Source organism: Phasianus colchicus, chromosome 13 (assembly GCF_987193195.1).
Source record: "Phasianus colchicus chromosome 13, bPhaCol1.hap1.1, whole genome shotgun sequence".
NCBI classification, from domain to species: Eukaryota; Metazoa; Chordata; class Aves; order Galliformes; family Phasianidae; genus Phasianus; species Phasianus colchicus.
The window spans coordinates 10,226,746-10,239,108 of record NC_143448.1 but is presented as its reverse complement, the minus strand read 5'-3'; the positions used below and the strand labels follow the sequence as shown (position 1 = coordinate 10,239,108).

At 34.0% G+C, this 12,363-nt stretch overlaps 1 protein-coding gene and 1 long non-coding RNA gene across 3 annotated transcripts; one reads left to right on the top strand and one right to left on the bottom strand.

The window, feature by feature from the left end:
- Positions 1–956: 956 nt before the first annotated feature.
- Positions 957–11,721, top strand: SLC7A9 (solute carrier family 7 member 9). Its single transcript, XM_031615364.2, has 12 exons — positions 957–1,061; positions 2,161–2,308; positions 3,190–3,432; positions 4,063–4,188; positions 4,510–4,609; positions 6,122–6,166; positions 6,478–6,601; positions 8,203–8,306; positions 9,081–9,177; positions 9,945–10,094; positions 10,295–10,469; positions 11,374–11,721. Exons 1-12 carry the CDS (start codon positions 957–959, stop codon positions 11,436–11,438), a joined length of 1,482 nt encoding a protein of 493 aa, XP_031471224.1. The 3' UTR covers positions 11,439–11,721.
- On the bottom strand, positions 3,363–11,798 carry LOC149916147 (uncharacterized). 2 transcript variants are annotated; one of them, XR_016470555.1, is made up of 5 exons: positions 11,714–11,798; positions 9,246–9,342; positions 6,979–7,137; positions 5,222–5,323; positions 3,363–3,423 (listed from the first exon to the last, which is right to left on the bottom strand). It is a non-coding gene; the product is annotated as an uncharacterized LOC149916147 (long non-coding RNA). The 2 variants fall into 2 exon arrangements; XR_016470556.1 differs by lacking the exon at positions 6,979–7,137.
- Positions 11,799–12,363: the final 565 nt, after the last annotated feature.

Sequence of the window (12,363 nt, the reverse complement as noted above, 5' to 3'; positions counted from 1 at the left end):
ATCTAACGGGAGGAAAGAAACACTATACAGAGATCCCTGGATCCCTGAATTACACCAAAGAAATACAAATAAGGTAAGTGACAGTATGAATTACTAGAACATATTCTAGACAAAAAACTTTAAAGAGAAGTTGAGCACAAAGCTGTAAGAGTTCAGTGACCCAAGCCCTGCATTCCTTACATGGGCAGTTTTCCATTATAGCTTGAATCTTAAGTTGGATTACGTTGATTTTTAAAATCTTTAAATCATAAACCAGGTTTCTCTATAGCAGAAACATATCTGAAGACGAGCAGTACCAAGATGGACATTCCATCAATTTAAAAGGCTACAAAAAAGTCAAGAATTGGTGGATATTAGCTGAATTGCCTGAACATGAAGCATACCTGAATTACTGTCTGTTTAGCTGCAAAACGATCTTCCATGTTTAGATGCTAACAACTACTGGTGGAGAGTCTAAGGAGAGAGAAGATTGACTGACTCAACAGTGGGAACCAGGACTAATCTATTTTAACCTCCATTTCCATCACTACTTCAGGTTAGATTTTATTCCAATACTGTGTGAAACAAGCAGAATTCCCAAGAAAATACTACATTCACAACTCTAAAATTAACTTTTTTGAAGTCAAATTGTTTACAGCCTAATACTAAACAGAATATATTGTTAAGACGACATTCACCCTACAACACAGAGAAGAACAGCAACACTTTCTGAAGCAAAGAGCTGCTAATTAGACGGTCACAGGAAATGACACCGGTCTAATATACTTGCATCTCCAAGAAATCAGGAAAATACCTAATTTAACAAAGATCAGAAATAATGTCTCTTCAATAAGAAAAGAAGCTGGCTACTAGGTGAAAGATTAAATCAGCCTGGTCTCCTAGAGGCATTCAAAGGAGAAAGACTACACTGATTTTTTTTCCTTTAATTTATTTAGATATTTCAGCAAGTAAATCAAATGGGTGAAGGAAGCTTAAGGAAAAGAAAAGAACAGGACAACAGAACGGAGGATGGACAATCCATTCAGAGTCAGGAACCCCAAGCTATGAACCTAAAAAAAGAGGTAAATGCCATCACCCACTCCTTAATATGCACATATGAAGGGCTGGCACAGGGATTCAGTAAGAATGTGTTTGTGACGATGCATCATTATACTAAAGCTGAAACTGCTCTTATTTGCAACAGCTTACTGGTATCTTCATGGTGTGGTTGAATTACAGTTTATGAACTCATTAACTATGTACATAGCTCTGATATAAGCACAATTAAAAGAAAGAATATATAATTTTCAAGTCTTTAAATTATTTTAAAGAATTGCTCAGCTCAGCATATGTTATGAACTTCACTAGTTCTTCTCAGAGGCTGAATAGGGTTGGTTCATCTCACTGCTTCTGCAAATTTGTTAGTGTGTAAAAAAGCTAATTGCACAGAAAGACAAATGGTAATTTTTCTTCTCCAGAAGCGACAGATGCTTTTATAGAAAAGATATGCTACTTTTACCTCTGACACTCCCAAAGGGAAGTGTAAGTTATCTTTCAGTTTAAGCAACCTGGAAAATGATATTCTACTTCATTTAGGTGTTAAGAACCTGGACTGGCAAAATACTGATGCTACTAGACTAGCTATAATCTAAGGAAAACGTAAGATGCCCATGCCATTGACTTTTGAGCCTGAAGTTTTATTAGATTCATCTAATATGCAGATCGCTACGAAGTCTGGAGAACGTAATCTTTTCATCATGTATCAATATTAAGATACTTTCTGTGCAGAAAATACCTGAAGCAAGGAGAGCAGAGCAACTGCTTAAAGGAAAAGGACAGAAACCTTCCAAGAAGGCACATCTTATAAGTCACAAAAATTCAGAATTCAAGTGTTCACCAAAATGTGACAGTTAAGTTAAATAAAGATAATTGCTCACTTGTACAAAGTTAGTTTTGAGACCCACATAATTCAAAGGATGGTTTATGAAAACAAATACGCAAGCTGGCACGCCACAGGCCATGAATGTATTTGGAAGAAAAGAAATTCCAGTTTACGAGTTAGTTGAAACTTCATGTTGAAAGCTACAACAACAAATCACTGATGTCCATTACTATTGTTACATTAAACTGAAAAGTAGTTATTAGAAATTACTTCACCAAAATGTCTCCTTCTATTTCAAGGTGGGCCTGATTAGTGGAATCTGTATGATCGTTGGTACAATTATTGGCTCAGGTATCTTTGTTTCTCCAAAATCAGTACTTGCCAATGTTGGAGCTGTGGGTCCTTGTTTAACCATCTGGGCAGCCTGTGGAGTTCTCGCAACACTAGGTAACTGGAGTCAACACAAAAGTTTGAATTTTTGCTTAAATCATTTAATTTACTACTCGGTGTCTGCATACAACTCGTTTCACAAATTAGGTAACAGCACCTAGACCAACATCAGTAATACTCTGATGACTGTAATAAATGTGTTGTTTATAAGCAATAGATTAAGCTATTAAAATCATAAATAACGTTTTTAGCTTATTTTTGAAGCAGGATTTAAGTTTTGCTCGCTTTATCCACTAACTGTAATGAAGAGAACACCTACTTAAATCACGTGCAAAATAATATGCAAGATTTACTAGCAGCGGCCTGGTATTCCTCCTGTTTTTCTATAGTTGTGTAAGTCTAATTTAGTACTAAGCATCTCAGAATATTTCAATTAGGAAATTAGTTGTTCGTTGTGTCAGATACAGAGCATAGAAATAATCATTTGTGAGTAAGATACCAACTACCACAATGAAACTAAAAGTGCCACTATACTTTAAAGATGAGCGTAGTAAACATTTTACTTCAAAATTGTGCAACAAAATGTTTTTCCCCATAGGTTTCTAAAAGATACATCAACTTACTGCAGTTGTCATCTGATGTTAAGTAGTGGCTCTTAATGAAATCAGCATCTTTGTACTTCATCTACGAGTCTTAAACACAACTAACAGTAAATTCTAGATTGTCAATGAAGTTTCAGTGTTTTTCCCAAACTCACACACATCCTCACAATTCACAATTAAAAATCTAATGTGCACAAACATACACAAACATGAAAGAATTAAGGATACATTACATATATCTCTCCACTTCTGCAATTGCACCATCTATAAATAGCCCACAGTTTAAGATATGTATAAACCAAACAAAAAAAAACAACAACTGTATTTCTTGTTCAGGTGCACTTTGTTTTGCTGAACTTGGTACAACGATTGCAAAATCAGGAGGAGAATATCCTTACCTTATGGAGGCCTTTGGCCCAATACCAGCATTTCTGTTTTCTTGGGCAAGCCTGCTTGTCATAAAACCCAGTTCTTTTGCTATCATATGTCTCAGCTTCGCAGAATATGCATCAGCCCCCTTTTATCCAGGTTGTAATCCACCTCCAGTAGTCATCAAGTGCCTTGCAGCAGCTGCCATTGGTAAGACTTTATTACTATTTACTTATGACAAATTCCGTAATTGCAAAGCAACTTCTGTTTATCCTCATCCACTTCAACACAGTAAGAATTCAGTACATTACTCCTTATGAGGACAGCAGGGAGCAACGCTACACTGAAAGGAACAGAACTGTGGAACAACATTTTATTTTGGACCACTGTATTAATTTTTACTTATTATTTTTAAAGTACTAATAGCAATTTATTTTAATTTTGGAACAATATTGTAATTGTGGGAAGGGCTCAATGACTCAATACACAAAATAGATGGTTTGCTTCTAGCCTAGGTTTCTTTACCAAGAAAAATACAGCCATAAGATGAATACATATCTGTAGCAGAGAAGAAAATAATGGTAGCTAAGGTATTTCTGTATTTATCATAATGCAGTGAAGTTACTACGTACATAATTTTGTTATTGTTAAAAGGTAGATACCTAATTCAATAACTTTTTCCTCGCTTTAAATACTTTAAATCAACTACTCGTGTTAAAAATTGTGTTATGTATATATAGCCTATGAGGAAAAAGCATTAAAAGGAGAAAGGGAAAAAATGCTTAACTTTTCTTTCAGCTCTGACAAATATAACACAAGACATGTATTTATTTCTTTTAGTGGTAATTACAATAGTGAATTCACTGAGTGTGAAGCTGGGAAGTTATCTCCAGAATTTTCTCACAGCTGCTAAAATGATAGTTGTGGCAATCATTGCTATCAGTGGGATTGTTCTCCTGGCACAAGGTAATCAAATATAAATTCACTTCCAACAATTATTTTAGTTTCTGCTCTGATCTTTAAGAATTTCCTACTGACAAAAATGGCACAAGAATAAGGCTGTCTTTCTTCAGTGCTGCTGTCCCAAAGTCCCTTTGAAACTACAGTACTTTCTTTAAGAGGAAGTGGGGTAAGAATTTCAATACTACCAATAAGTTCATAAAAATTCTATTAATTGATTTTAAACAAGATGTTTCAAAAGACCCAGGAGATACTGGAGTTTTTCTTCATCTAGTAGTGATTAGCCAAATTACAACATTGTGTCACTAGTATTCATCTTATTTCCAGGAAAAACCCAAAACTTTCAAGATTCTTTCAAGGACAGTAAAATTTCTGTTAGCTCTATTGGTTTGGCATTCTACAATGGACTCTGGGCATATGATGGATGGTAAGGTTATCTTTACCAGTGTTAGCAGTTACAGTTTAACAGCCTTTAACTCTCTCTTCCAGTAGAACTATAAAGATGCAAGTTAACTTCTAAATTTTCATAAAAATCTTTTAATGAACTGTGGACAAAGAACAGTATCCTCAGTTAGAAAAGTCCACAGGTTACTGTTTATCAGGGAAAAATTTTATAGTAGATCCTTATAGGACTACTGATTCCATGATAAAGGTGGTTAGATACTCAAGTAATGAGACAGACATAAAAACAGCTAATTCATTAGTTCAGGCAAGCTCTACAGGTTACCCCCGAAGTCTAAAGTTTTATGAAACATTCCATTAGTACAAGAGAATGTAAATATTAGAAGTTTTAATTCACACTGTTTTACATCTTTTCATCTTCAATTGGAATTATCATAGCAACAATTCCTCCCCTGAGAAGCTTCCAGTGTATATCTCATCTGTTTTTTATCTGTGTTAATACAAAGAAAATGTTTGATAATAATCATAAATATGAATGTAAACCTAAAACCTTCCATGTTCTACATAAAGCATCCATATTCAGTAACTCAGAAGACTACTCTTCCTCTATTACTTTCATTAGAATAAACTTTTTTACCTGAGGAATATAGATAATCTCTGCTACATTACAGAAAATATACATTTCACTTCCTGGAACTAACAGGAATGTGAACTGGTTTGAGGCTCTGCTGGTACAAATCTAAGATAAAAAAATCAAAATTAAAAAAAAAAATCAAATTCAGACAAAATATCAGTCCAAATTTCAATTGATTATTCTTTCAGGTTCTTTTTCCAAGCTTGAGGATCTCAACTCAAGCATGCACATCTGTGTTTCAGATACTTACCTAGACTTCATTTTTTTTTTTTTGGGGGGGGGGGGGGGGGGAAGAGGGGGAGGGAAAAGAGGGAAAGCTACTGCCTAAATCCGGAGTAATTACTTCAAAAACCATCAGGGACTGAAATTTCAAAAGCTGCTGGGCAAACTATAAATATGAATTTCTCCTCATGTTTTCAGAAGCAGAAGAGAAAAAAAAAGTTTCAGTGTTGTCTGTAGTCTACTGAAAATGTGTATCTGGAACTCTAAACTCCAATTTAAGGTGTTCACAATTTAACTGAAAGAGATATTGTTAAAGATCAGTAGACTTGAACTTGTGTCCTTGCAATGGGTACAGTCAAATAGTGCTTTTATTTGACAAGATTTAGGTATTACAAAGCTTGAAGCTCAAAGGAAGTTTCTGGTTATTCCAGGACAGCATACCCAGGAGATAAGACAATCTAATTCAAAATTATAGACACACTTCTGAAATTGCAGGATGCATCAAAACTCTAAGGAGGAAAAAGTTAGTTACTTGAGGCTCACAGCTGGATAAGAAACTCATACTTTTTTTTTGACCAGCAGTTTTATTATTATTATTATTTTTTTAAACTGGAAAGGCAAACAGTAACAGGAAGTAATATCTGATTGCTAGTAACATCTTATTAATGTCTTTATTTCCAGGAATCAACTCAATTATATCACAGAAGAACTGAAGAATCCTTACAGGTAAAAAAAAAATACATAAAGTTGTATTTCTAGCAATAAAAATAAAACAATTTTTGTACAAGCAAGCAAATATTTTGGCTTGACTTCAAAAGGAATGCTTACTCAAAGTTTGAGTACTAGCAGACAAAGAGCTATCGTATATTCTTGCTTTCATAAATGTGATTTCTTTTTTTAATCCAGATTTCTGTTGCTCTACAGTAAAGGAACGTAAACATACCTGAAGAGTATCTGGGGAAAAAGAGTCCAGTTTACTGCATAACAATGCCAATGACACAGCAATGCTAATGAAGTCTTACTTTTGCATTCTTTAGAAATCTACCACTATCTATAATTATTGGAATCCCCCTGGTTACAGTTTGTTACATTTTGATAAACATTTCATATTTCACCATAATGACTTCAACAGAACTCCTGCAGTCCCAGGCAGTTGCTGTGGTAAGTCTCCTTATTTTGTAAAAAAAAAAAAAAAAAAAAAAAAAGAAAAGAAAGAAAAAGCATTTGAAGAAGGCTGTGTACAGAAGCTTCTTCTGCAGTAAAAAAAAAAAAATAAGAAGCAACATGTAAATTTAAGATAGAATTTAGTTGTGAACTGTCAGCCTCACACCTTGATTCCCCCACTCCCGTTATCTTCTTAATAAAAAAAATTGTACAGTGACTAATTTAAAACGCTTCATCATATCCCAAGAAAAAAAATGCAAGCAAAAGTAATGCAGTCTTTGAGGTAACATTCTGTAAAGGCTACAGCTCAGCAGCTGACTGTTTTTTTTTTTTCCCTATAAGTACTAAAAAGTATACAGAAAAATAACTGCTACCTTGTCCTTGTCAGCGTTTCCAGTAGTTCAAAGAAACAAGTACATGCAAAATGAGTAGATAAGACCTTATCATTCTGAAGGTAGCAGTCGGCTGTAGGTCACTTCCTCATTAGATCTAATTTTAACTTAACATGATTAAGAGAAATCATTTTTTCATTTCTGCAAGACATATTGTTGACAAAGTTCTTTAAAGATTATTAAGATTTTAGAAGTTTATATAATACATTTGTCCCTCCAGTTCCACTCATTACATTTTCCAGGGGGGGATCTGTGTCCCAAACCACTGATCAGTGTCTTGCAGCAATTTTTCATTGTTAGTTTTATGTAAAAACAAAAACTTCATATGCATGTAGAAGGCAGTGTAACACAATTAAGAGGTACGTTAACATAAAAATACTAAAATCCCATGGAAATCTTATAAAACATAATTTTTATGCAATTTAGTTATCTTTGTTTTTCCTCTACTAAGAGGGACAGTACCTAATCCAAAGTATAATGCTGATAAAGATCACTTCTCCCACTAAGCTCACCACCTATGATAAGTAGCACAGAACTAGCTGTGAAGTGATGAGATGAAGAGAATCTCAACTGCTACTGGGCAGTGCAAGAGTAACACAGCGAACAGCAGAATGAATGCTCTGTATGAGCACATCTCTGAAAGTAGCTTCGTTGCTTAATGCTGATGAGTACCCTGCTTCTGGATAAAGCAACTATACTTTGATAGTAAGCTTGAGCAGAACTCTTTATGCTTGACTTAAAAATACAAAATGTCCCTCTTGTCCAAGTTTTAATTTAAATTCCCTTACAGCAGACCAATGTATCTAACAATAGTCCCAATTTCTCATGTAGAAACTATCAACATAACAAGGTGCAGAAACTCTGCAAACTTTCCAAGTTTGTCCTACACATGTTCACCCATAATAATGCCCAAGAATAATAATGGTAGTGAAGATGTAACGTCTTTCTCTGTAGGTTGTATGTATACAGTGCTCTGCAGCAATCATATCTTTTGTTTTGTTTTGCAGACATCCCCAAACCAAGTGTCTTAAACACAACTGAATTTGTGTATTGTTTCACATCTGTCTTGAATACACTCTTGAATATATACAATGCACATATTTTATTGTTAAAAATACAGTCTATTTTTGAAGTGGCACCAACATTTAAGTATTTCATGAAGTAGTTAAAATTTAAAAAATGATTAATTTTAATCCCATATCCCAGACATTTGGAGACAGAGTCCTTTATCCAGCCTCCTGGATAATTCCTCTCTTTGTGGCCTTTTCTACAATTGGATCTGCCAATGGGGTATGTTTTACTGCAGGCAGGTAAGCTCCCATTCCAAATACCTTAAATTTTATTTTTTTTTGAAGAGTGAAACAAAATGTATTTATATTTCAACCAGAATAAATATATATATAGAAAAAAACTGAAGTACTTTCAAATCTCGCTGCAGTATATTTTGCAAAAAGCAGCAATCGCAATACAAATTTGAAAAAACATCCTCATTTCAAAGTATGCAGAGTTTTATTTCTGGCTGAATTTAAAGCTAATCATTAAACAAACAAACAAGATTAAGAATTAGATGACTACAGAATTAACAGTCAAAATAAGAACTTGAAAGCTGTTCCTTTAGATCTACTTCTCAACACTGCTATTTACTGTTTTAGCAAAAATGTATAGTATCTGAACACAATAGGACTGTACACACTTTAAGAGAAGGCTGTCAAGGTAGTTCTTTGATACAGAAAAAAATTAAACTAAATACTCTTTAATAAAAGACAAGCACTATATATTTTTTTTCCAAAACAATTCCAGATAAATGAAATGTGAAACTAATGACTGAAAACAGAATTAGTTTTAAGTTCCGTGCATTGATATCAGTTATTTCCACTATTTCAGTTTACTGCAATATTCCCTAAATACCATTGTATATTAAAGGAAATAGCAATGCACATTAGAGGAAACTCAATTCAGACGCAGCTGCACAATAAAAACGAATCTTAAGAACAATGGTACACTGCCCTTCCTCTTTCTGGAGAAGTGAACTCACCTGAACTCCACCAGGCTAACAAGCTTGCCTTGCCTTTTTTTTTTTCCAGACTTGTTTATGTAGCAGGCCGTGAAGGGCACATGCTAAAGGTGCTCTCTTACATTAGCGTTAAGCGCTTAACACCAGCACCTGCTATCATATTTTATGTAAGTATACACACTAAGTACTGAAAAATTATGATAAAACTGTTAGCAAGCATTTCAAAGTTTCCTACCAGCAGTCTTGACACATCTTTGAATCTCTGTGGGATTAGGATCTGTTTATGATTACAGATGACAGGAATATTGCTAAGTATCAGGTGAAAAAAAAACCTGCAGAAGAAAAGAAACTCCTTAATTTGAGAAGTTCCATTCCACAGATGAATTTTCAAATCAAAATGCTACGAATCCATAGTATGAAAGTTAAATAAAAAAAATCAAAATATTGGCATCAAATTCTTTACTTCACAGGATGCCTGTACAATATTTCCTGCTGTTTTCCCTCCTCTTAAGGATGCATTTACATCTTTCCATTTAAAAAGACTTCTCTATACTCAGTAAATGTATTTTAAAATAAAGCTAGACTATTTTTATACTGTACCTGTTTACGTGAAGATTAAGCCAGACTCAATTTTAAACTCAATTTTATTCCTCCATCCACTCCCAGTAAATTCATTACCCAAAAAACCACATTCAAATATTCTCTTCCTTCCACATGGACAGTCAACAACAAAATGAGTGCACACAATTTAAGTCTTTTAACTTAAAACGGAATTTAAGCTTCACACAAGTAGCTGCAATTCACATGAACTCAAATATTTAAGCAAAAGCACACAAATCAGGCTCTGAATGCTGTAAACATACACCCATACAGGCACATAAGTGTACTTCAATCTTTTATAATAGGCTATGCTAACTTTTGTTTTTGTTTTTAGGGGGCTATTACTATTATTTATATTATCCCTGGTGACATTAACACACTCATAAACTATTTTAGTTTTGCGGTCTGGATATTTTATGGTTTAAGTGTACTTGCACTTATTGTTATGAGGTTTACAAGAAAGGAACTCAAGAGACCAATCAGGGTAAGTTCAGCATTTTAAATGATTTCAAAGACTTCCTCTATCCATATTCTTGCTACTTTAATTGCCAGATCTAGTTCCAGAAATGTTGTAAGGCAATGAAAATCTGCCTCTTGTATATGCAACTTCTGTTAGAAGTTTCTGTAAAAATAACTCGATAAGTATTTTTGTGAATATTATTATTATTTTTTTTAAACTTGCAGATACCGATTGTCATTCCAGTTATAGTGACATTAATATCCATTTTATTGGTACTGGCACCAATCATCACTGCACCTGAACTGGCCTATTTGTACTGTGTTTTATTTATACTAAGTGGACTTATATTTTATGTACTTTTTGTTCATTTCAAATTCAAGTGGTCCCAAAAAATATCAGGTAAGTATACCTCAATTGCTAAATTCAACAGAACATTCTTAAGCTTTACAGTAACTACTCCACTAGAGCTCATTTTATGGTCCATCCCAACTAAATCATATAGTGGAGGGAACAGAAAGGGAGGCAATTTTCCAGACAGATAAGTTAGTAAAGCTCACTGCATGTCACTGAAGAATGTTTTATCCATTTCTGCAAAAGAAAAGGATGTCCAGCTTAAAGCAACAAAGAAACTTATTTTTTAGCTTTATACATCACAGTAGTAACACAAAGAAGCACTTTTTAGAATGAGTAGAACTACTTCAACTGTAATATTAGCTTTTCAGAAAGTTCCTCTGGTCATTAATTAGACAACAACAAATATTCCTATGCCACAGAGCACTCCACCATTGGCTCAAGTTATCAGTTTTATTATGCTTACTAAGTACAACATCAGCATTAAGACCAATATTAATCAGTGCTGTTGAGCAAACCAAAAGCTGATAGCAGTCTGTGGTTATCATTTATAAAATGATTTTGCTTAATCTCAAAAGGAACTCTTTCATAATCTCTCAAAACGTGATATGCAGGAATTTCAGTTTTCCAGAGGAAAACTGGAACCAGATACAGAAAGCAGAATTAACAGTTCTACAGACCAAAAAAAAAAGTGTTTCTCTCCCCAGCCTGAGTTATCACCTATTACATAATTACGCAATTACAAATAGTTCACTCTATAAAAAGCAAGTTTAGAAACCCTAGAGTATTTCAGCTTGTTTTGATTTCCCACCCCTTATTTAAATTTTACATATGAAAAGACACACAACAACTTCAAAGAATATTTGAACTAAGAAACTAAGAAAAATGGTATTAATTTAATATAAATACTTCTTTTCCTGATAAGGCTTCTAATAATTAATTTCCTTCTCAGAGCCCATCACTATGCACCTTCAGATGCTTTTGGAAGTCGTTCCACCAGAGGAAGTTGCAGAATAAAATATTTTGTGTGTGATAAAGTGTTTGAAGTTGAAGGAGATTCCATTCAGCTTGGGGCACACTTAAACTTTCTGAACTGGTATGTTCATACTAGCGTGCAGCATTTTTGCAATGCTACTTAGTATGTGAAGTACATTAAATATAAGAATAAAAAATTTCTGAGCCAAATTAGTATACAGCAAAGCCTTTTTCATTGTTTGCCAATATGTTAAGCCTGTCTTTCTTTTCTGCGCTTAAAATAAGGACCTTTCAATTAAAATGATGGTAAAACTTACCAGTAGAAGGTAGTAGTAGGGGTCAGAACCCCTCTTTTCTTCCTACTAAAACAACAGATAAGTACAGATAACAGCTCATCTGCAGCAACACCTACAATAAGCCACACAAAAACAGGAGAGACAAAAGCCAAATTACCTTCAGTTTCTCAGACCAGTGTTTACTGGTCATCAAGAAACTTGAAGACTGAGGAAGTGGGACTGGAGTAAGAACAAACATCACATCAGAGAACAAAAGAATGGCTTTAAAAAAAACACACACAAGTCATCAATTAAGGCTTAATTTCTCAGATACATTCGTTTTCTCCCATGCCATCTAAGGAATAGAACATCAAGTAAATGCAACAGAAGCTATCCCTCAGCATGAATGTGACTTGACTTAATAGGTCTAACTTCACCATTCTAGAAAGGCTCCCTTTGATAGCTGCCAAAAATGAAATTGAAAAAATAGATACTACATCTATATATGTGAGTATGTAGCTTTCAGTTTCTCTGGTCAAGAAACAGATAGGTTTTTGATTAATCTCTTTTACTTACTATATTCCCTTAAAGTAAATAGATAAAGATTTTCTCAAGTAATTCTTCAATATTTAAGTGATTAATTTAAGAAAGACTGTTCAAAATACTGAAAGGTAAGTCCTCAACAATTTTAA